The sequence below is a fragment of the Saccopteryx leptura genome, chromosome 2 (genome assembly GCF_036850995.1).
Source record: "Saccopteryx leptura isolate mSacLep1 chromosome 2, mSacLep1_pri_phased_curated, whole genome shotgun sequence".
NCBI classification, from domain to species: domain Eukaryota; kingdom Metazoa; phylum Chordata; class Mammalia; order Chiroptera; family Emballonuridae; genus Saccopteryx; species Saccopteryx leptura.
The window spans coordinates 3,321,064-3,342,875 of record NC_089504.1 but is presented as its reverse complement, the minus strand read 5'-3'; the positions used below and the strand labels follow the sequence as shown (position 1 = coordinate 3,342,875).

General features: G+C 62.3%; 1 protein-coding gene across 1 annotated transcript in view; it reads right to left on the bottom strand.

Annotated features, from left to right (window-relative positions):
- Nucleotides 1-3,842: 3,842 nt before the first annotated feature.
- The window catches only part of SARDH (sarcosine dehydrogenase), a 58,279-nt gene continuing 40,309 nt past the window's right edge, over nucleotides 3,843-21,812 (bottom strand). Inside the window, exons 16-20 of the mRNA XM_066366759.1 lie at nucleotides 18,115-18,208; nucleotides 6,660-6,822; nucleotides 6,139-6,307; nucleotides 4,814-4,949; nucleotides 3,843-4,100 (exon numbers count right to left, since the gene is read on the bottom strand). Of these exons, the coding sequence (XP_066222856.1) occupies nucleotides 3,975-4,100; nucleotides 4,814-4,949; nucleotides 6,139-6,307; nucleotides 6,660-6,822; nucleotides 18,115-18,208 (688 nt within the window). The 3' untranslated portion in view covers nucleotides 3,843-3,974. The remainder of the gene's footprint in view (nucleotides 4,101-4,813; nucleotides 4,950-6,138; nucleotides 6,308-6,659; nucleotides 6,823-18,114; nucleotides 18,209-21,812) is intronic.

Sequence of the window (21,812 nt, the reverse complement as noted above, 5' to 3'; positions counted from 1 at the left end):
ACACCCGGTTCCAGAACTTTCCGCCATCCACAGTGATACCTCCGTCTTTGCTCGCGTGTGAGCTCTCAGGCTGGTCATTCTTTTCCGCCCGGGGACACCCTGTCCCACCCGGCCCCTGGCCTGGACAGCGCCCCCGCCCTCACCATCATACCCCGTGCTAGGGATAAAGCCGCCACTCCACACACTGGCTCTGTGATCACACTCTTAACAAACCCACAACATACGTGCTGTTCCTGCCCCCGCAGAGAGCTGGGGAAACGGAGGCTGGAGACTCACAGGTGCCGCGGAGCCCAGCGGGAGCCGCGGAGCCCAGGAGCAGCCCCAGGTCTGACCGCAGAGTCTGGGCCGCCCGACTCCATTTCCTTACTTAGGAAGCGGCCCGTCCCTGACTCTTGGGAACTGACTAAGCAGGAACAGCTGGGGGGAGCACGTTAGTACCTGAAAACCACCCGTCCCTCAGAGCCAGGGGCTGCCCTGGCCAAGCCCCTCTCACAGCTCTCCAGGCCTGCCCACCTTCTGAAAGGTAGGGGTGGTGAGAAGAATGAGGCCAGGGTCTGGGTTCCCGTCCCTCCCTCTGCCGTGTGACCAGGGACCCGGGACAAGGTGCTTTCCCTCACAGGGCCCTCTGTCTCCCTCCTGTGCTCAGCAGCTACATGTGGTCAGTGGCTGCCGCTCTGGACAGCACAGCTGTACCCCATTTCCATCACTGAGGAAAGTTCTGGGCAGCCCTGGCCCCTGGCTGAAGTCCCAGATGGCACCAGCTCAGTCGGCCTTCCTTCGTGGGCAGGGGCCAGGGGACTGGGAGTCCCTGGGCTTTCCCTGGTCCTCACTGGGGAGACGGGCACCTCATCTCCACCCATGGGGCTCTCCCCCATTTACCACTTGGAGTCCAAAGGCCAAGTGCCGTCCCTGCTCTGGTGCAGATGGCCTTGCCGGGTGCAGGGGTCTGGGGCCCTGTGGTTCTAACGGCCCAGAGCAGACAGCTCTGAACACCTGGGCCAATGGACAGGAGCTAGCGGCAGATGGGTAAGATGGAGTCTGTCCACTGGCCCTCGGAGGCACACTGCCCCACCCTGAGTTCCAGGCCCTGCTGGAGACACGGGAGGCCCTTTCTCCTCTTGGGAGGCCCCTTCTCCTCTCGGCTTCCAGACCAGCTCAGCCCAGCTTGCCCAGAATTCCCGGCATGGCGCTCATTTTATCCAGAAACACCTGCAAAACTAGAGACGGCACCAGATGTCTCTAGAGGAGGGGCGAGGAAGGACCGGCCCGGGGCACTGGTGGGAGGAGCTCCGAGGGAGGGCGGGGCAGGCGTGGACCGTCCTGCAGCCGGGGGACGAGGCGGCTCGTGACGGCCTCTCCCACGTGACCCTGTGCCCTCTCCAGAGGGGCTGGGGCTTTTTCTCGAAGAAAACCCACAAACGGGCAAACCACGCGTTTCTGCTTCTGAGCTCGGCCCGAGGAAAGAGGCGGTTGCCACGGGAGGCCCAGCTCCTCCTCGTCCTCAGCACCCCCAAAGGCAGGAAGTGGAATGAACACGTGCACGGGCCCACCCAGGGGTTTGCTGTCTGCCACCAAGTCACAGACGGGAGGAGCCGGCCAGGCCAGTCTATCTGGGAAGCTGGCTTCCCCCTCGGCTCCTGTGGCCTCTCAGGGTCCCCTTGGCCTCCCCAGGCCCAAGGTGAACGACGGGGGGGGGGGGCTGCAGCTGTTCTTCACCAAGGCCTTTTCACCAAGGCCTTTGAAGGCCAGAGGCCCCGGCATCCCAGCCTATGGTCTGGCAAGCGGGCCGAACCAGCTCTCCAAGGGCATCTGAAACCCAGACATCTTCCGTGCCTACAGCTTTATTAGCCTGACCCATTCCAGCTCGGCCCGAGGCAGGGAGGGCTGTGTTGTCTGTGAGCCCCCGAGAGTGGCCGGACCCTGCGCCCCCCCAACGCCGCACTGCTCCTTGAGTTTGTCTGTGGGAAGCTGGTCCTCTCTGTCCACTGAGCACCTGTCCCCCTCTGCTTCCCAGGGGCCACTAGGCCTGATGTGTCGTTGAGGCTGGGCAGCTAAGGGAGGGGGTGGGGCCTGGATAAGGTCTTCCTCCCAGGAGCCAGAGGAAAAGGGCGTCGGGGACACAGCGAGGACAAAGGTCAGTCAGGCAGGGGGGTTCTGTTGGGTTCTTACTCAGACCCGGTCACCAAGGGGCTCCCGGGGAAACTGAGGCAGGAGAGGGCATTTCTGCCCAGGTGAGGGAGGGCACAGATCTGAGGCCCCTCTCGGCCCTGCTCCCTGCTCCTGGGCTTCGTGGCTGGTACCTCTCAGAAGGCTCTCCCTGTGGAAACGGAGAGGGCAGGGTGGGGAGAGCTCTCCTCCCCCATTTCCACACCTCCTGGGATCTGGGAAGCGGTCCTTTCTGCCCAGTGGCCTTGATCACAGGGGCAGCGCTCGTCTGGCACCTGTGCTCTATGCTTTTTATACTGTGCCTGAGGCAGACATTACCAATCAAGTCCCGATCCCGGAGGCACCTGGAACCTCTCCAGTGTTCAGAATAATAGCAAGGGAAGCCTCTTGGCCTCCCTGCTGGGACTTATCAATGTTAAACTACATACCTTCTAGGAAGATTGTCATGGTCCTTGAGTTTAAGGTCTGTTTTCTTTGGGGGGGGGGGGATGGGGTGACTAGAGACCACCTTCTGGTCAGTGACCACAGGATGGGCCCTCAGGGTCCTTTTTCCACCCTCTCTATCCATATCTGTTGGGGGTTGGCAGGGCTGGGCTGAGAGCAGCAAGGACCCAAGTTCTGGTTGGGGCCCAGGGCCCGGGGCCTGGGGTGACGCAGGCCCTGTGGGAGTCAGTGGTGGGGGACGGGGCCCGGGGCCTGGGGTGACGCAGGCCCTGTGGGAGTCAGTGGTGGGGGATGGGGCCCGGGGCCTGGGGTGGTGCAGGCCCTGTGGGAGTCAATGGTGGGGGACGGGGCCCGGGGCCCGGGGCCTGGGGTGATGTGGGCCCTGTGGGAGTCAGTGGTGGGGGACGGGGCCCGGGGCCTGGGGTGGCGCAGGCCCTGTGGGAGTCCGTGGTGGGGGACAGGGCCTGGGGCCTGGGGTGATGCAGGCCCTGTGGGAGTCAGTGGTGGGGGACGGGGCCTGGGGCCTGGGGTGATGCAGGCCCTGTGGGAGTCAGTGGTGGGGGACAGGGGACGGGGCCTGGGGTGATGCAGGCCCTGTGGGAGTCAGTGGTGGGGGACGGGGCCCGGGGCCTGGGGTGATGCAGGCCCTGTGGGAGTCAGTGGTGGGGGACAGGGGACGGGGCCTGGGGCCTGGGGTGGTGCAGGCCCTGTGGGAGTCCGTGGTGGGGGACGGGGCCTGGGGCCTGGGGTGATGTGGGCCCTGTGGGAGTCAGTGATGGGGGACAGGGGACGGGGCCTGGGGCCTGGGGTGGTGCAGGCCCTGTGGGAGTCAGTGGTGGGGGACGGGGCCTGGGGCCTGGGGTGATGCAGACCCTGTGGGAGTCCGTGGTGGGGGACGGGGCCTGGGGCCTGGGGTGATGCAGGCCCTGTGGGAGTCAGTGGTGGGGGACAGGGGACGGGGCCTGGGGCCTGGGGTGGTGCAGGCCCTGTGGGAGTCAGTGGTGGGGGACGGGGCCTGGGGTGATGTGGGCCCTGTGGGAGTCAGTGGTGGGGGACGGGGCCTGGGGTGATGTGGGCCCTGTGGGAGTCAGTGGTGGGGGACGGGGCCTGGGGTGATGTGGGCCCTGTGGGAGTCAGTGGTGGGGGATGGGGCCCGGGGCCTGGGGTGGTGCAGGCCCTGTGGGAGTCAGTGGTGGGGGATGGGGCCCGGGGCCTGGGGTGGTGCAGGCCCTGTGGGAGTCAGTGGTGGGGGACAGGGCCCAGGGCCTGGGGTGGTGCAGGCCCTGTGGGAGTCCGTGGTGGGGGACGGGGCAGGTCCTTGGCCTCCTGAGCCGCACAGGCGCTGCCCTGCCCCGCGGGCCCCATCAATAGATTCCCTTCACCCTCTTGTTGTCAGGATCGAAGGGAGATTTCAGGTGAACCCGGGCCGGGTAGGACACCCCCATCCGCTCCAGGCTGTAGTCGCCACTCTTCACGAAGTCCGGGGAGACCTGGCAGGAGAGGAGGGAGCACTGTCACCTGTCACCTCTCGGGGACACACGTCACCCCTCGGAGACACACGTCACCCCTCGGGGACCAGGGACACACGTCACCCCTCGGGGGCACACGTCACCCCTCAGAGACCAGGGACACACGTCACCCCTCGGGGGCACACGTCACCCCTGGGGGGCGCTGGGCTCACCTCCGCCTGCCTCGCGGGAGCAGGACCTCTGCCTCGCCTCCTCCCGCGGGGTAAGCCCACCGCTGTGCCAAGGGGCTGCCCGAGCAGGCAGGTGCCGCGCCCCCGTGCCCCTGCGTTGGGCTTGGTCCACCAGAGCCAAGGCCTGGAAGCAGTTACACCCAGGCCGGACCGCTCAGAGGATGTCTGGGGGGCTCTGCTCTGGGAGTGAGAGGACCCCTCTCTCCTGGCAACTCAGCACTTGGTGGAAAGAATGAAAAACAAACAAACCGAAAAACAAGGCCATTGGTGTGCCTGCAGTGTCAGGAGTGAGACGACTTCTAATTCTAATTCTTCCAGGCTTCTGAGCCGTGATGTGCACGGCAGGGCCCAACGTCCCGCATGCCCCCACGGGGCCCGCAGGCAGGGGGCACAGGCTACCGGTGACTTTGCACACCGACAGCAGTGGACAACCACTGCTGGGCACATGGTCCTTGCTAATATACGCCCTGGGCTCCCTTGGCAGGGCCAAGGGACAGGACTCACCGGCCTGCCGCTGGGGTCCCGGATGTAGCCGTAGGCGAGGGTCTTGTCGATGGTGAACCCGAAGTCAGCGCGTCGCACGTGGCCCACCACCTGGCCGTTCCTCCAGATGGCCTCCAGGCCGAACATGGGCACTTTTCTGGAAGGCACAGGAGAGACAGCTGGGAGCCCAGAGGCAGACACCGGGCGGGAGAGGGAAGCGGACTGGAGTCCTGTGGCTCCCACGCTGAGTGAGGGACCCGGACAGGTCTGGGTGCCTCCCGGTCCTGTGACCTGGAGCGGAACGGCCCGGGTCCCACCTGTCCGGGGGGTGAGGATGGGATGGGAGGTTTTGTGAACACATCCTCGTCTCCCTTGGTCTCATTCCAGTCCTACAGGCTCCGTGCCATCGCCATGAGGGGACACGGGCTCAGGGAGGCCACCCGCCTCTCCCAGGGCCTGGAGCCAAGGGCAGGTGTTCTCTGTGGCTCCACAGCCGGGGTCCTGGCCATGTCTCTCCTAAGGATTGCGGACCCCCATCCTGCCTGTGCCCCCAAACCACAGCCGAGCTGCTCCTGGGGTGAGGAACAGCGTCATGCAGAGACAGCCTGACAGGAACAGAGAGAAGCCGCAGGACGGTGACAGAACACAGCTCTGTCGCCCTCCGCCTCCCACCCTCGTCACTCCTGACACTTCTTTTGAAAGCTCCGGAAGTCTGGGAGAGACAGTGCCGGCTGGCTGTCAGCTCCAAATCAGCAAAGCCAGAGCCCTGGCGTCCCAGAGACAGTCGCTACTCAGCTCCCTGTCAGCGGCGACAGAGCTCTGACACCAGCAGGGCTGTCACTGCAGAGTGACTCAGTCCAAGTGGAATCCAGGTGCCCGAATCCAGGGACAACATGGGCTGGGCTCCCAGGGATGTAACTGGGTAACATGTTGAAAGGTACCCTCAGGGGAGAGCAGACGGATCGGTCCCTGCAGGGAAGGGACTCTGCACACCGTGCTGGGAAGCTGGCAGGAGCCACCCTGTCCCTGACACAGGTGGGACTGTCAGTGGGGACGGTGGCTCCCGCCTGGCCCTGGCCCTGGCCCGCCCTGTCTCCCCACCCGGAGGGATGTGGGGAGCACTGAACTGGAGCACAATGGGAGGTCCCAGCACAGTGACTGGGAAGCCAGCTCGAGGCCGGGTCCCCCTCCCCAGGCCCTCTGCCTGGGTCCACCCATGGAGTGGCGGCTTGGCAGGATCTTTCTTTTTAAAAGTCTGCATCAGAGGGAGGCGTGCCCTGGCCACGTGCCCATGGGCCCTGCTGACCCGACTCTTCTGGATGGACCTCGGGCCACGGGATACTCACTCGTCCACGGTGAGGCACACCAGGCGTCTGCGCAGGCCTGCGGCCCGCTGCCTCTCCAGGGCCTCGCGCCCCAGGAAGGGGGTGGTGGACTTGAGTTTGCAGGTGAAGGCCAAGCCCGCCTCCAGGGGGCTGTCGTCCGGCCGCAGGTCGGCGTGCCAGTGCCGGTAGCCTGTGCGGAGGGGGAGACCAGAGCTCAGGGCCCCCGGAGCAGGCGCCCGCCAGCCTCCCAGCCTCTGCACCACGGGCTGGGACAGGGCGGCAGGGCTCGCGAGGGGGCCTGACAGCCCACAGGAAACCAGGCACTGACTCCGCGCCCCGCCTGACCCTGTCTCCCCGTCTGAGGGTGGTGTCAGGGGGCCCTGAGCAGTCTCCGGGACTGGGGGAACACCGGGTCGTGGGCAGTGGGGGGTGTGAGGAAACGAGCAATGTGGGGGAGTGTCACGGGGCAGGAGGGGGACAGACAGACGTGGGGAATAACAGCTTCCCTGCCTCCGGCCGGGATCTGGCCCACCAGCACCCACCTTTCTCGATGCTCAGCGAATCGATGGCCCGGTACCCCGCGTTGACGAGGCCGTGCTTGGCCCCTGCTGTCAGCACGGCCTGGTACACGGGCACGCAGGACGCCCTCGGGATATGTAGCTCCCAGCCCAGCTCCCCGACGAAGGACAGCCGCATGGCCCGAACCTGGGGGTGGGGTGGGGGGGGACAGTCACCACGCACACACGGCTGGGGTCAGGCCGCCCTGGTCGGGGCCCCGCTCACTGCTGCTCATGGGTGGACAGTCCCCTTGTCACCATTACTTTTAGCTGGCCTGCCACCCAAATGCGGGGTCTCCCACAGAGAGCTCCCAGGAGCACTCTAAGGGGGGAGGGGGTGGTCAGGGTCGCAAGTGGGAGAAAGGGGACACGCAGTTTCCAGGCTTCAGCGCTCCTGACTGAATGTCCTGGGGCCACCATGACACCCCCCAAGTTCTGCGGCTTAGAAGCAACAGAAACGCATTCCCGTCCAGCGCTGGAGGCTTGAAGTCCAAACTCAGGGTGTCAGCCGGGCGTGCTCCCCCCGCCTCCGGGCCTTCCGGCTCCTGGCGCCCCTTGGCTCGTGGCTGCGCCATGCCACGCTCTGCCTCCATTATCCCATGGCCTCTCCATGGCCTCTCCTCTGTGTCTGTCTTGCCTTTGTCCCTTATCAAGACACTTGTCACTGGATTTAGGACCCAATGTCTGGCCCGAGCACGGGGCAGCTCTGGCAGGGACAGCTGGTCTCTGGGTGTGAGCATTCCTCACACCCGCAGACCGGGCGAGCAGCTGCATGGGAGCCACCACCAGCATGGGGTGACTCCCGTCCAGTGGCACGTGTCTTATCCCACACACTGGGTTTGGTGGCATGTCATTGAGATAGATACCCACTAACTGATGTTTGCTTCCAGACCTTCAGGCAAATCCTGAGCTCCCTGGTGTCCCCATGGGTGAGGGCCGGTGGGTGCTCAGCTCGTACAACCATCCCACTCCCAGAAGGGACAGAGAGAGCACAGCCAGTCACAGAGGTCACAGGCGCCAATCCCAGCACTGCCCTGAGTCGCCAGGTCCTCCAGGTCCTCCAAGTGCAGCTGCGGGCCGGATAATGTCCGCCCAGGTTAGCAGAAGCCACGCCCAGAGTGGAGGCCACGCCCAGAATGGAGGCCACGCCCCCGACCGCTGCATCCGCTCCTTACAAACTTGACACTAATCACGCTGCCGCAGAGGGGTTGGGTTCTGAAAACTCCTGCAACCTCACAGATTTGCTCTGAGTTGCTGTTTGCCCCTCGGCCTCTCCAAAAACTCAAAATTGACACAGAAAGTATACTGTTGACATTTTCCTGCTTTCCCTGGTGCAAGCCGGAGGCCGCAACAAAGACTGCCTTGTCAACGAGGTTCTAATTTTAGACAGCTTACCGAGGAGCCTCGGGCTCAGGGCCAATCTTGTTTTGAAACAGAAAAAATCCTCTTTAAAACTCACCCATGAAGAGCCCCAGGAGTGGGAGTCAGACACACGCGCCCCTGGCCAAGTCAGGGGTCCACGGAAGGGATGAAGCCCCTCCTCCGGCTCCCAGAAGCCCAGAGGGGGGGGGCGGCGTCTGACTCCCCGCTGTACCCCACGCGCGGGTCTGGCCCACAGAGGCGCTGAATAAACGCTTCCCAAATGAAGGAGAAGGGCAGGGGCAGACGAACCTCTGCTTCTGGGCAAAGCGAGGGAAAGTCTAGGGAATGCAGGGCACCCTTGTCCATTCGCAGAATCGCCGATTCTCACGACGTCTCTCACGGGTCCCCACTAAAGCAGTGGAGACTTTCCCGAAAAGGAAAATACCGGGTATGAGGACGTCTGTCTGGAACACGGGCTCTGGGCTGGCCTCCCCTGGCCTCCCCCGGCCTCAGTGCCCCCATCTGATACGTGGGGAGCGGCCGGGGCTTGTGAGCTCCAACATGGGGAGGCCACTGCCTGGCTCAGCCACCTGCCAGTATGCGCTGGCCTGGGTGGACTTCAAAAGGCAGCCCCAGGTAAACCCCCCTTGTAAAGCAGAGCCCTGCACTCCTTATGGGAACCACAGGCAGGGGACAGAGACATGGCACCGCCGGTCATCAGGAAGGACTTACCTACACCAGGCTCTGCTTAACCCCTTTTCTCACCCTGAAGACGCCCCAAACTACTGTAGGAAGAAATACACAAATTCGGTGAGGTTGCCGGATAATGAAAATCAACACGCAAAAAATCAGTTGTGTCTCTATGCCCTAATGAAGAACAGTCAGAAAAGGGAATGGGTGGACAAACCAGTTTACAATAGCACTGAAAAGAATAAAATACTTAAGCCTGTCCCAGGCAGTGGACCTGGGACACAGAAGACCCAAGTTCGAAACCCCGAAGTTGCTGGCTTGAGAATGGGCTCACCAGCTTGAGTGTGGGGTCGCTGGCTTGAACGTGGGATCATAGACATGACCTCATGGTCGCTGGCTTGAGCCCAAGGTCGCTGGCTTGAAGCCCAAGGTCGCTGGCTTGAAGCCCATGGTCGCTGGCTTGAGCAAGGGGTCACTCACTTTGCTGGAGCCCCCCCCCCCATCAAAGCACATATGAGAAAGCAATCAATGAACAACTAAGGAGCTGCAACGAAGAATTGATGCTTCTAATTTCTCTCCCTTCCTGCTTCTCTGTCTCTATCTGTCCCTCTCTCTGTCTCTCTCTCTCTGTCTCTGCCACACACACAAAAATGAATAAAGAATAAACTCCGCCATTGAGGCGAAAGACTTGTACACTGCAGAGAACAAAACTTTGGTACAAGAAACGAAAGAAGGCACAAGTAAATGGGAAGACGTCCCGTGTTCACAGACTGGAAGACAGCAACGCTACTCAACAAAATCTACAGATTTCATGGAATCTCTATCAAAATCCCAATGGCATTTTTGTGTGTGTGTGGCAGAAATAGAAAAACTGATCCTAAACTTCATATAGAATCACAAGGGACCTCAAATGGCCAAAAACAATCTTGAAGAAAAAAAAGCCTAGAGAACTCAACTTCTTGATCTCAAACTTACAACAAAGCTACTCTAGTCAAAACAGTGTGGTATTTGGCATAGAGTCAGACAAAGAAACCAACGGGAAAAGGAAAGAGAGAGAGCCTAAAAATAAACCCTGTGTCTACGGGCAAGTGATCTGCAACAAGGGTGCCAAGGACCACACACTAGAGAAAGGACAGGCTCGTCGACAGATAATGTTGGGAAACTGAATATCCACGCGTGCAAACGAACGAAGTGGGACTCTTATCCTACACCACATGCACATATGAACTCAAAATGGATTAAAGACCTAAATGTAAGACCTACAACTGTAAAGTTCCTAGAAGAAAATACAGAGGAAAAACCGCGTTATAACCTTGGACTTGGCAATAATTTCTTAGATATGACGCCAAAGGCAAAGAGGACAAAAGCAGAAACATTGTAACGGGGCCTGCATCCAATGTGGAAACGTCTGTGCATCAGAGGATACAGTCAATGGTGAAAAGGCAACCTATGGGAAGGGAGAAGATCTTTACAAGTCATCTATCCAATACGGGCTTACTCTCCAGACTACAAAGAGAACTTCTACAACTCAACAACAACAAAACAAACAACCTGATTGAGAAATGAGTCAAGGACTTGAACAGACATTTCTTCAAAGAGGATATACAAACAGCCAATATGCATAATGAACAGATGGTCAGTATCACTATTCATTAGAGAAATGCAAATCAAAACCACAATGAGATCTGACCGCATCCCTAGTCAGATAGCTGCTCTTAAAAACAAACAAAACTACCCTGGCCGGTTGGCTCAGTGGTAGAGCATTGGCCCGGTGTGTGGAAGTCCTGGGTTCGATTCCCAGCCAGGGTACACAGGAGAAGCGCCCATCTGCTTCTCCACCCTTCCCCCTCTCACTTCTCTCTCTCTCTCTTCCCCGCCTGTAGCCATGGCTCAATTGGAGCGAATTGGCCCCGGGCACTGAGGATGGCTCCATGGCCTCTGCCTCAGGCACTAGAATGGCTCTGGTTGCAACAGAGCAACACCCCAGATGGGCAGAGCATCGCCCCCTGGTGGGCATACCGGGTGGATCCCGGTCGGGCGCATGCGGGAGTCTGTCTTTCTGTCTCCCCACTTCTCACTTCAGAAAAATACAAAAACAAAACAAAAACAAAACCCCCCCAGAAAATAACCAGTGTTGGTAAGGAAGTGGAGAAATTGAAACCCTTGGGCATAGTTGTTGGGAATGTATAAGGTTGGAACTACAACAAAACACAGGATGGTAGTTCTCTGAAAAATTAAAAATAGCACTACCATCTGTCTGGCAATTCTATGTCTGGGTATATAGCCAAAAGAACTGAAAGCAAGATCTCAAATCGATATTTGCACACCCACACTCACAGCATCACTATTCACAACAGCCAGGAGGTGGGAGCAGCCCAAGGGTCCAGCAGCAGATCAATGGATGAAGAAAGTGCGGTACATGCACATGATGGAATACTACTCGGCCACGAACAAGAAGGAAATTCCGACACCGGCTATACCACAGCTGCACCTTGAATACAGAAGCCAGTCACAAGAAGACACAGTCTGTGTGATTCCACGGACACGAGGTCTCTAGAGAGCAGGCAAATTCGTGGAAACGGAGACCAGCATGGTGGCCATCTGGAGCTGGGGAAGGGGAGGAACGGTGGACGTTGGATGAATGTAGTTCCGGCTTTGCCGGGTAAAAACAACTGCGTGCGGCTGCAGTGTGAACGTGTCCAACACGACAGAGCCGTGTGCTTAAAAATGGTCAAGACGATCAACACGAAACAGAAAAACACACCATTTTCTCCGTGGGTGGGCATCTACAGCCCAGAAGGACTGCAATTTGTCCTTGCCTGATGTCCTGAGTGGCAGGAGACAGGGAGAGCGGACGTGGACTCGGCCACAGGACCACACCGTGCTCTCTCCTGACCCCCTCACATATTTTGGGAGCGGAAGGAGGTATGCCCAGATTGCAGTAATATATGGGTTTGGGGGGTGGGGGGCTTGATGCCAAGTTTGGCGCATCACCGGACTTCCCACCAGCTTTCCTTGGGGATGGCTCGAGTCCAAGGAGGAGTGGGGTCCCTGCCTCAGGTTGGATCAGAGGCCACGCGGGTGCCACGCGGGTGCCCGGTGCAGGGGGGGCCCGGCGCAGGGGGGGCCGTGTCGCTCCTGTGTGCGCTCCGGGCGTGTGCGTCATCAGACCGAGCCTGGAGTGCGCCTCTCTGGGTAAATTCCACAGGAAGGCTGGAGCAGATGTGCCCACAGACGCAGGCCAACATGTCCAACCTTTTCAAATCACATCAGCTCATGGCAGTTCTACGAGTTTCCAGGGCGTTTGGTTGCGTAACAGCACCCCCCCGGACACAGCAGGCCCATCCACCAAAATCAGTCACCCCTTAAATATTATACGAGAGGATTCCCAGAGGCCCCAGACACAGGCGATGGGCAGGGATCAGCGCGTCTGCAGCCTTCTGCGGGGGGTCCGGGGCCCCATACCCGGAGGAGAGGGAAGAAGCAAGAGCTGGTGGTCAGTTCAGAGAATCTTCATTTTTTTAAAACCCCTCTGAAGGCTCCAAAGACATCCTTGATTCTAAGAACACTCTGTGGCCCTGCCCGGTTGGCTCAGTGGTAGAGCATCAGCCCAGTGTGTGGAAGTTCCAGGTTCGATTCCCAGCCAGGGCACACAGGAGAAGCGCCCATCTGCTTCTCCACCCCTCCCCCTCTCCTTCCTCTCTGTCTCTCTCTTCCCCTCCCACAGCCGGCTCCACTGGAGCAAAGGTGGCCCCGGCGTTGAGGATGGCTCCATGGCCTCCACCTCAGGTGCTAGAATGGCTCTGGCTACAACGGAGCAACGCCCCAGATGGACAGAGCATCGCCCCCTGGTGGGCATGCCGGGTGGATCCCGGTCGGGTGCAGGAGGGGGGGACATGCAGGAGTCTGTCTCTTTGCCTCCCTGCTTCTTACTTCAGGGAAAAATAATAATAATAATAATAAAAATGTTCTGCTACAGGGTGTACGATCTCTCCCGGTGGTCTGGTCCAGCAGGCTAACGTGAGGTGATGGTGACAGTGATGATGGTGGAGGTGGTAATGGTGGTGAGAATGGTAATTAGAAATCAACCTTCCAAGACTAAGAATACATGAACGGTGTGATGCTCAAACCCCATTTGACAAACCTGACTTTCTCTGAGGCTCTAAACAGCTCCATGGAAACTGCCCCACCCTTGGGGTTCCCCTCCTGGCCTATGGGCTGCTGGGTCAGCCACCATCACGCCCTGGACGCTCCTCAGAGGAAGACACACCTTCCCGGTGGGCCTGCAGCTGGGTTTCAAACGGCTAACGGCAGCTATGGGTCCTCCCCCAGAAGGACGCTGCCTTCCCCCACGGACAACGGGGCCCGCAGAGACGGGCGTCCAGCACTCGCTGCAGAGAAAGGACTTGGTTCTACAAGGAGGAGACACTGAAGTCTCTGACACACACGCCCCAGGGCTCCTCAGCGCCACCAACCCCTTCCAACCGCACCCTGTCCTGACACTCACAGCAGGCAGACACCGCTGCCCACCACGGGGCACCCTGAATCGAGGCTGCGGATTCCTCGGCTTACGGCACCCCCGCCCCGCCTCGTTCCCCCAGGGCCACGGCGAATGGGTACAAATTGTGCAAAGCGAGTTTTTGGACAGTGGCTAAACTCCAACTGACAAAGGCAGCCCCTGACGCCGTCCGGGAGCCCCTGGTGTCTGACGAACGCCCGCAGGCGGGCAAACCTTCCACCCCGCATGGTCGACTCCACGCCGTCAGGACGGGAAACTCCATTTCCTTCCGACCTGAAACTAATTCTCAGGAGAAAAACGGCTCGATCGCCACGTCTCTGTGTTGAGCCTCCAGCCCGGCGCCTGCTGCTCTGTGGAGGGGGCCTGTCCTCGCCAAGACCGCCGGGAACGACCACATCTGCCTCGGCGGCCACACCGGGAGAATGTTTCCCACCGGGAACCTTGATGGCCTGAAGGCCAAGCAAGGACATCTGGTCAGTTGGCTGCGGAGGGGGACAGCATCTCCCGCCCTCTGTTCTTCCTCGAGGAATGTCAGACCGTGGAAGCCTGGTGCTGATCCAAGCATCTCGGAGAATTATTGCTAAACAATGACTCCGTTCAGGTGGGGGGACCTGGCTCGGCTGGGGTCGCCCACCTGCGCGGTGGCTGCGAGCGTGGGTGCCAGGTGGGCAGTGGCAGGGGCCCGCCCACCCCCCTCGGGCCCGGGCCACGGTTCTGCGCTCGGGGCCCTGGCCGCTCTGCGCGCTGCGACCACGAGGCCTTCCCGACTAGACAGGCGCTCACATTCCTCTCCTGCATCTGGTTGGCCGGAATCCAATCATCTCCCATAAATACTTGGCCCGGCCCTGCGCCCCGGCGTCTCTTCACATTGAGGGAGAGGGTGCCAACACGTGCCGCAGCCAAGACTAGATCTTATTTAGGGGAATGTGAAATCCACCCCCACCCCCTCCCCATCCCCCCTGGATCCGGCACAATTCAGGATGTCTGCACAGACTTGTGGGACAGCCCAGGAAAGACTTGAGACATTGTCTCACCTGGGTGCTACGAATGGGGAAACTGAGGCCTGGAGAGGCAGCCCTGATCAGAAGCCAGGCCTGCCAGCGCCCAGCTCCACTGAGCACTGGGGTGACGTTGCCCCTGAGCCCTTGATTTCTGTGCTGACCCGGCTCCGACCTCAAGTACGTCCGTGACCCCACAGGGCCCCCTCTGAGCCCTGAGGATGTTAAGTCTGTGTGCTCTCCGCGCGGCTGGTCTCCCTAAGGAGTGAGGCAGCGTCCCCGCTCCCCAGGCCCTCGGGACGGGCTTCCGACCAAGGCTGTGGGGACGGAGGAGTCTCCGCTGGCCACACCAGGGCATCTGGGCCCCCAGCCCTGGCACGGGGCCAGGAGGTGGGGGATGGGAAATGCCACGGGGAAAGGGGTGGAATGCTGGAGGAGGCAGTGGGGTGGGTGTCGTGCAGGAGTGTGGGGCCAGCTGCTTTGGGCCCCTGGCTTGCCGACTACCCCCCAGGGGGCGGTCCTAGGGCAGAGGCCCTCACAGCGGCACACGGGCGCACTCCGTTCCCCACCCAGAGGCCCGAGTCACCGGGGCTCTCCACCACCTGTCTTTTCTCTTGCCAACCTTGACTGTCCCTCTTCGAACACGGCTCTGGGACCTTCCTCATTTCCATATTAGCTCCTGGGGGAGTGGCCCACTGCCCCCACCCAGGCCACCCTCCAGGGCAGGCTGGGCCAGGGCTGCCGTCTCCTCCCCGACCCCCAACCTCAGCTAGGGCGTACGCTCCTGGAGGGGGGCTGCAGCTGCATCCCAGGGCCCCAGGGCCTGCGCAGTGCGGACACACGTCCGGCACTCATTCCAGAGCCCGGCTGGGGGGGGGGGTGAGGGGGGGGAAGGTCAGCATCGACCACAGATCGTTCAGGGTAGAGTGAAGTGCTAGCCCTCATGGAGAACCCAGACTGGCCGGGTATTCGCAGTCGCCGGGGGCGGGGAGCTCTGCAAAGGCCTCTGCCCCCCCCCCCCAAAGAGGCCCAGGACGGGAAGTACCAAACCCACTGCCGAGGGCCCGGTGGCCCGGAATGGCTGTCTCTGGGTCCCGGTTCTGGGGACTCTGTCTTAGGTCAGTGGTCAGAGTTGCTCTTCCGAGGACAAGGCGTGGCCCCAGCGCCCACGCACCGGTGCTCACAGAGATGACCGAGGGAGTCGCGGCACTCAGAGCACGTCTCAGAAAATGCTCAGAAGGACAAGAAGTGGGGTTACGATGTCACAAGGGAAGGAAGGCACGCACGCAAACGCATCCGTGGGGTGATCCTGCTTCGATGGTGTTAAAACTCACCATCAGAGGTCAGGAGAGAAGATGGGAGGAAGCCCCCGGAGCCTCCTCCCTCCCTTTCTTCCTCTCCCTCCCTCTCTCTCCCTCCGTCTCTCTCCCTCTCTCAGGCTTCCTTTACTCGTCCTCTTTGACAAATGCACCGAGACTTTCACTCAAACACTGATGTCCGGGCAAGCTTCATATCAGCTTCTGCCCGAATCTGCTTAGCAACCCCCACCCCATGCCAGGTGGACTTGGGGAGGTCGAGGGTCGCGCCCAAAGGGAAGGGGTTGTGTGGGGGGAGGTCGCACCCAGGCTGCACGGTGTGGTTGATGGAAACAGGAATGCACACACACGTTTATACTGGCGTCTGACAAAACCAGGAAGCCAGTTCTGGGGGAGACAGTGAGGAGGAACCCGGCACGTTCTAACCCCACTCCCCTAAACTGACCTGGGGTCCCCCCACCCCCATCCCGCCACGTCCCCGGTGCCCCCACCCGTGTCTGCCTGCTTGGTACCCTGGGGAGAGATTCACCCTGGAGCCTGGCCTCTGCTTCCCCCAGCCCGGTTCCTGGGCCCTGCAGGCCGAGGTGCAGCCAGAGGGCCCCAGCCAGGCCTGGGGAGGCAGCCAGGGCCGCCCCGGGGGCGGGGAGGCAGCGGGGGGGGCCCCTCCTTCCCGTCCAAGACCAAGTCCAGGTGCCTCATCGGAGCGCCTGGCTGAGAGGGAAGTGTTTCCACCTGGTCCTCTCCCCACAAATCCCTGAACCACACGCAGGCTGAGTGGGGGCCAAGCCTCGCAGCCCCCCCGCCCACGTCACAAACCAGAACCCCGGTCCCAGACGAGGTGGACGCTGTCCGGACCCCCCGGGGCCCAGAGGGCCTGAGCGGCCACCTGCCCTGAGGTGGGGGGAGGCGGGTGCCATCACCAGGGCCTGGGGTTGAGCTGTGCTGCTCTCTCGACACGTCCACCCTCTCTGGTCCCAGCAGGCTGCTCTGCACCAAGGACAGGAAGCAAGCTAGACAGAGACCCCCCCCCCAGCTTCCTGCTGCCCCGGCACGGCCTCCGAGAGAGCGGCGGGAGCGGAGCCCGGCTCGCTCTGCAGGACGGCCTTTATCTCCGCTCCCCCTGGCAGCCTGCTCGCCGATGTCATCGCTGTCCATTGCTAACAGGACCCAGACTCATCCCGACCTCCAAACCCTGCACCCGCCAGCACGGCTCCCCACCAGCCAACTTCTCTCGCGCTCTCCCCCGCCCGAGCCCCAGAGGAACGCGTAACATGAGGAGAGGGGGCTGTCTGTCTGTCTGTCTGCCCGCCCTGTCCCTGGGGTCACATCCGCTTCACTGACACCTATCTGAGTGGAGCTCTCCATGTTTTAGGGGCTGGGCGGCCTCGGGCAGCCCACCCAACCTCTCTGAGCTCAACCGGGGGAAACATCCACCCCCACCCCAGGGTGACACGGACTTGCCGTGCCCGCTGGCAGTGTGACTGCCACCCCTGCTCATGGGCACTCCTACGGCAGGGGCTGTCCACAGCGATGCTGTCCTCTGGGACACTCGCTCACATCTGGACACACTTTTGGTCGTCACAACTGGGGGAGCTCCTGGCATCAAGCGGGTGGAGGCCGGGGACACCCCCAAACACCCCGTGGCGCCCACACAGAAGGTCTGTTCCAAACTGCCAGTCGTGCCGCGGCTGACGCCCGTGACGGGAACTCCTGCACTGTGCTGAGGGTGAGTGGCACGAGCTGCCTGTCCACGCGCCTGGAACAGCCAGGGCAGGGACCGCGGCAAACAGTGGCTGGTGTGACTTCTCCTGTCTGCTCCTCCCTCCCCTTGGCCTGGGGAAGTCAGAGTGGAGATCACGGTCCCTAACTTCCCACAAGGACACGGAAGCCCAGGAAAGGGAGGTGAGGACCCAGAGCTGGACCAGGACCCTGGCCCCCGGGGGTCTGGGGAAGCCGGGTCTGACGGCGTCCTGACACCATCCGTGGTCTCAGATGCTCTGGGTCCCGGGCCCTAGACCGTCTGACCTAGAGGGGTGGGGCTGCTCCTTGGGGACTGGCAGTGCTCCCCCCTGCGGTGATGACTCCTCCCCTTCCCACACCCACAATGTCAGGGGACAGGTGCCTCCTCGGAGGACACAGGGATCTGCCGGAGCAGCACAGTGACCTTGCTGTGCCCAGCCCTGTCATTCCAAGGGACAGAGGAGATAACGTCACCTTGACTTGGGAGGATGGCCCTGCGCTCTGGGTAGGGGGACATTGTGGGCGGCTGTGCAGGTGGCCAGGCTGAGGTGCCTTCCTGGCAGAGCATGGGACGGAGCCCCAGTGTGCCAGGCACTGGGTGGAGCCTGGCTGATGCCCGGCTTACACCCACTACCCCGTGGAGGTCCTGACAGCCAGTGGCCACGACCGTGGTCTCCACTTCACAGCGAGGACCAAGGCCCTGGGAGGTCAGTGGCTTGTCCAAGGGCACTGGGGCTTCCCAGTCCCAGCCCCAGGTCTGTCCCCTTGCAGCATGTGGGCTGCCACTCGCCACCGAGGGGATGGCTGGTACCTACCAGGTGCCCGGCGGCCCTCACCAGCTTGTGGGTAGAGAAAGGGAAGGCCTCGTTGCTCAGGTCTGCGTCGAGCACCTCCTGGAGAATGGCCCGGCTGTGAGCGAGAACAAAGGCCGTCAGTCAGTCAGTCAACAAACACTTGTGGGCGTTCCTGGGTGCTTGCCCTGTGCCAGGAGGCCTCTGGGGACGAGCAGTGAGCAGGACCAGTCCCTGTCCTCATGGAGCGGACAGACGCACCCCAAACACAGGCAGAGGAGACGTCTGCGCCTGGCGGCAATGGGGAAGAAGTCCCAGCGTCCGGTGAGCCCCAACCCAGGAGTGCTCTCAGGGGCTCCTTCCTCGGGCGGGCGAGCCAAGGCCCGGGATAGCTACCTTGCCATCGAACGCCCCCCCACACACACACACACAGGAGGCTGGTGCATGAGCTCCTGAGGGCAGGGGCCGTGCTCCTCACCGCCCCCCACCCTGCTGTGCCCAGCAGTCTGGCTCTCATGCTTGATGGACTGCTGAGACCACCCCGTGTCCATGAAAACCTTCACTTCCGGGGCACATTCCCTCCAGGCTTAGTGCACCCCTCCTGTCCTCTCCGCACTCCCACCCACTACCCCCTGACCCGGCCCGTTGTCATTTTTCAGATCTTGGCTCAGCTGTCACCTCCTCCAGGAAGCCCTCCCCGAGTCTGGGTCAGGTGTCCCCTGCCAGGGTGCCTCCACAATGGCTGTATCCCACTAAACCAGGAGCTCCGTGCCAACAGGGCCCTATCCTGGCATGCCCAGCGCAGAGAGGGGGGCGCTCAGTGAACAGACGGATTGAGAACAGCCTGACTTTGCGCTGCAGGGCGAGCTCCCCACAGGCGGGAGACGGCCCCTCGCGTCTGTCCCACAGGGGCTCCCGGAGGTGCTGGGGTGCAGGGCGAGCTCCCCACAGGCAGCGAGCCCCTCGCGTCTGTCCCACAGGGGCTCCCGCCCACAGGGGCTCCCGGAGGTGCTGGGGTGCAGGGCGAGCTCTCCACAGGCAGGAGACGGCCCCTCGCGTCTGTCCCACAGGGGCTCCCGCCCACAGGGGCTCCCGGAGGTGCTGGGGTGCAGGGCGAGCTCCCCACAGGTGGGAGACGGCCCCTCGCGTCTGTCCCACAGGGGCTCCCCGAGGTGCTGGGTGCAGGGCGAGCTCCCCACAGGCAGGAGACGGCCCCTCGCGTCTCCCACAGGGGCTCCTGGAGGTGCTGGGTGCAGTGCGAGCTCCCCACAGGCAGGAGACGGCCCCTCGCGTCTCCCACAGGGGCTCCCGGAGGTGCTGGGGTGCAGGGCGAGCTCCCCACAGGCGGGAGGTGGCCCCTCGCTTCTGTCCCACAGGGGCTCCCGGAGGTGCTGGGGTGCAGGGCGAGCTCCCCACAGGCGGGAGATGGCCCCTCGCTTCTGTCCCACAGGGGCTCCCGGAGGTGCTGGGGTGCAGGGCGAGCTCCCCACAGGCGGGAGATGGCCCCTCGCTTCTGTCCCACAGGGGCTCCCGGAGGTGCTGGGGTGCAGGGCGAGCTCCCCACAGGCGGGAGATGGCCCTCGCTTCTGTCCCACAGGGGCTCCCGGAGGTGCTGGGGTGCAGGGCGAGCTCCCCACAGGCGGGAGATGGCCCCTCGCTTCTGTCCCACAGGGGCTCCCGGAGGTGCTGGGGTGCAGGGCGAGCTCCCCACAGGCGGGAGGTGGCCCCTCGCGTCTGTCCCACAGGGGCTCCCGGAGGTGCTGGGTGCAGTGCGAGCTCCCCACAGGCGGGAGATGGCCCCTCGCTTCTGTCCCACAGGGGCTCCCGGAGGTGCTGGGTGCAGGGCGAGCTCCCCACAGGCGGGAGGTGGCCCCTCGCGTCTGTCCCACAGGGGCTCCCCGAGGTGCTGGGGTGCAGGGTGGCCTCATTCCCACCCCCACGGTGCTAGGAGCTGCCCGCCCACGCTGGCCCGAGGTTCCCAGCATGCTGCAGTCGGCCAAGATCCTTATGTAACAACCCGCACCCCCCGGCTTCCCAGGGACTCGTGTGGTGGCAGCCCGAGAACCCAGACAGACCCAGCACGTCCTGTCCTTAACCAACCCAGGGGCAGCTGGGGCCAGGGCTGCCCCAGTGTCTTCCCCACCAGCCCCAGGGCTTGAAGGGGCTCAGGCACACCAGGGGGATCCCAGCTCCAGGGTACCAACCCAGCCCATGTCAACTGGGCGAGCTCCCACTAGGGAGCAGGTGGCTGTCCCTCCCCTAGGCTGCCAGCAGGTAGCGCCAGAGCACGGGGCTCTGGGCCAGAGACGGGCAGGTTCAAGTCTCAGCAACTGGACTCACGTCTCTCGGCCCACCTGGCCTCTGGTGCTCTCCTCTGCTCCAGGGGGGCGGCACGCCACCTCACAAGGCCCCTGTGAGCCCTCAGCGAGGAAACACACCTGGGTCGTCATAACACGGATCTCTACTTCTGTGCAGTCTCCGCCAGCCCCTGGTGGCCGCTGGAGTTTAAGCTAATTACAATGAAAACCTCCAGATGGCAACAGCTGCGCTTCAAGGGCTCCGTGGCCACAGATGGCCTCGTGGTCCTGTTGGGGAATGTCTCCCTGAGTTCTGCCAGCCCGCCCGCCAGCCTGCCAGCCACAGGGCACCTCCCACGGTCCGGGCACCGTGGGAGACGCTTCTATGCACACAACCCGGAAAGCGCGGCCCTGGTCAGTGGCGGTGGGCACACTGTCGTTCATTCAGGAAACTCTGGGTTACTTTGGAGAAGGAGAGAGAATAGTTTGGAGGAGAGAGGTAAGGCATCACCAGGAGGAGGAGGAGGAGGAAGGTTCATCTCCCTGCTGTGACAGCTGTCACTCGCCCACCTGGAACAGCTTCTAATGAAGCTGGATGACGCTGGCTTGTCTCCCAGGGCGCCTTGATCTGTCTGTCTGGCTCCCCTCCTTCCCCTTCCCACCCACCTCCCCCTCACTAAAAATAACCACCACCCCCCGAAGCCCCAGGTGCCCAGGGCCAGGCCTGAGCTCAGGAGGCAGGGCCCCCTGCGATGTGGAGGGTGAGCTCACCTCGGGCAGAAAATGGGACCCACCCACCCACCCACCAGGCCCAGGGCTCTTTGTGAGTGAGCGCTGGGCCATCGATCACCGCTCTTGTTCACCGAGTCCCCTGGCCGTCCGCCCGGGCGGCACCGCCGTCTGCTCCTCGGCACTGACCCCCCCACTTCCTCTCACGCGCCCACCCAGCTGTCCCTCAGACGGCTCTCGTCAAGTCCACAGGAACCACCGACGTGCCAAACGCAGCGGTCAACCTGCAGTCCTCATCCACTGACCCACTGACCGTGGGGACCCAGCCCATCACCCTCTCCTCAAAATCCCTGCTTCCCCTTGCTGCCGACGTCCCTCACACGCCGGTCCAACATCAGAGACCCCCTCAAAGCCCAAGAGGAGTCCCCCTGTTCAGTCCCACCCCCGCCCCAGAGGAGCAGCCTCGCCGCCCTCCAACCAGAGCTCCGGCCGCCCCGCCCCCCACGGCAGCTCCCGCCACAGGGGCGGTCACCTGCTGTCCCCTCTGACCGCTCCGAGGTTTGGTCTCGCGTTTCCTCCAGGGCTTTGCCCAAATGCCCAAAGGACATGGGTCTCCACGGGCAGCCCGCAATCAAACACTTGGCAGTTCAAGTTCACGAGGGACTCAGATTCCATTCGCTTGTCCAGCAAGCACGC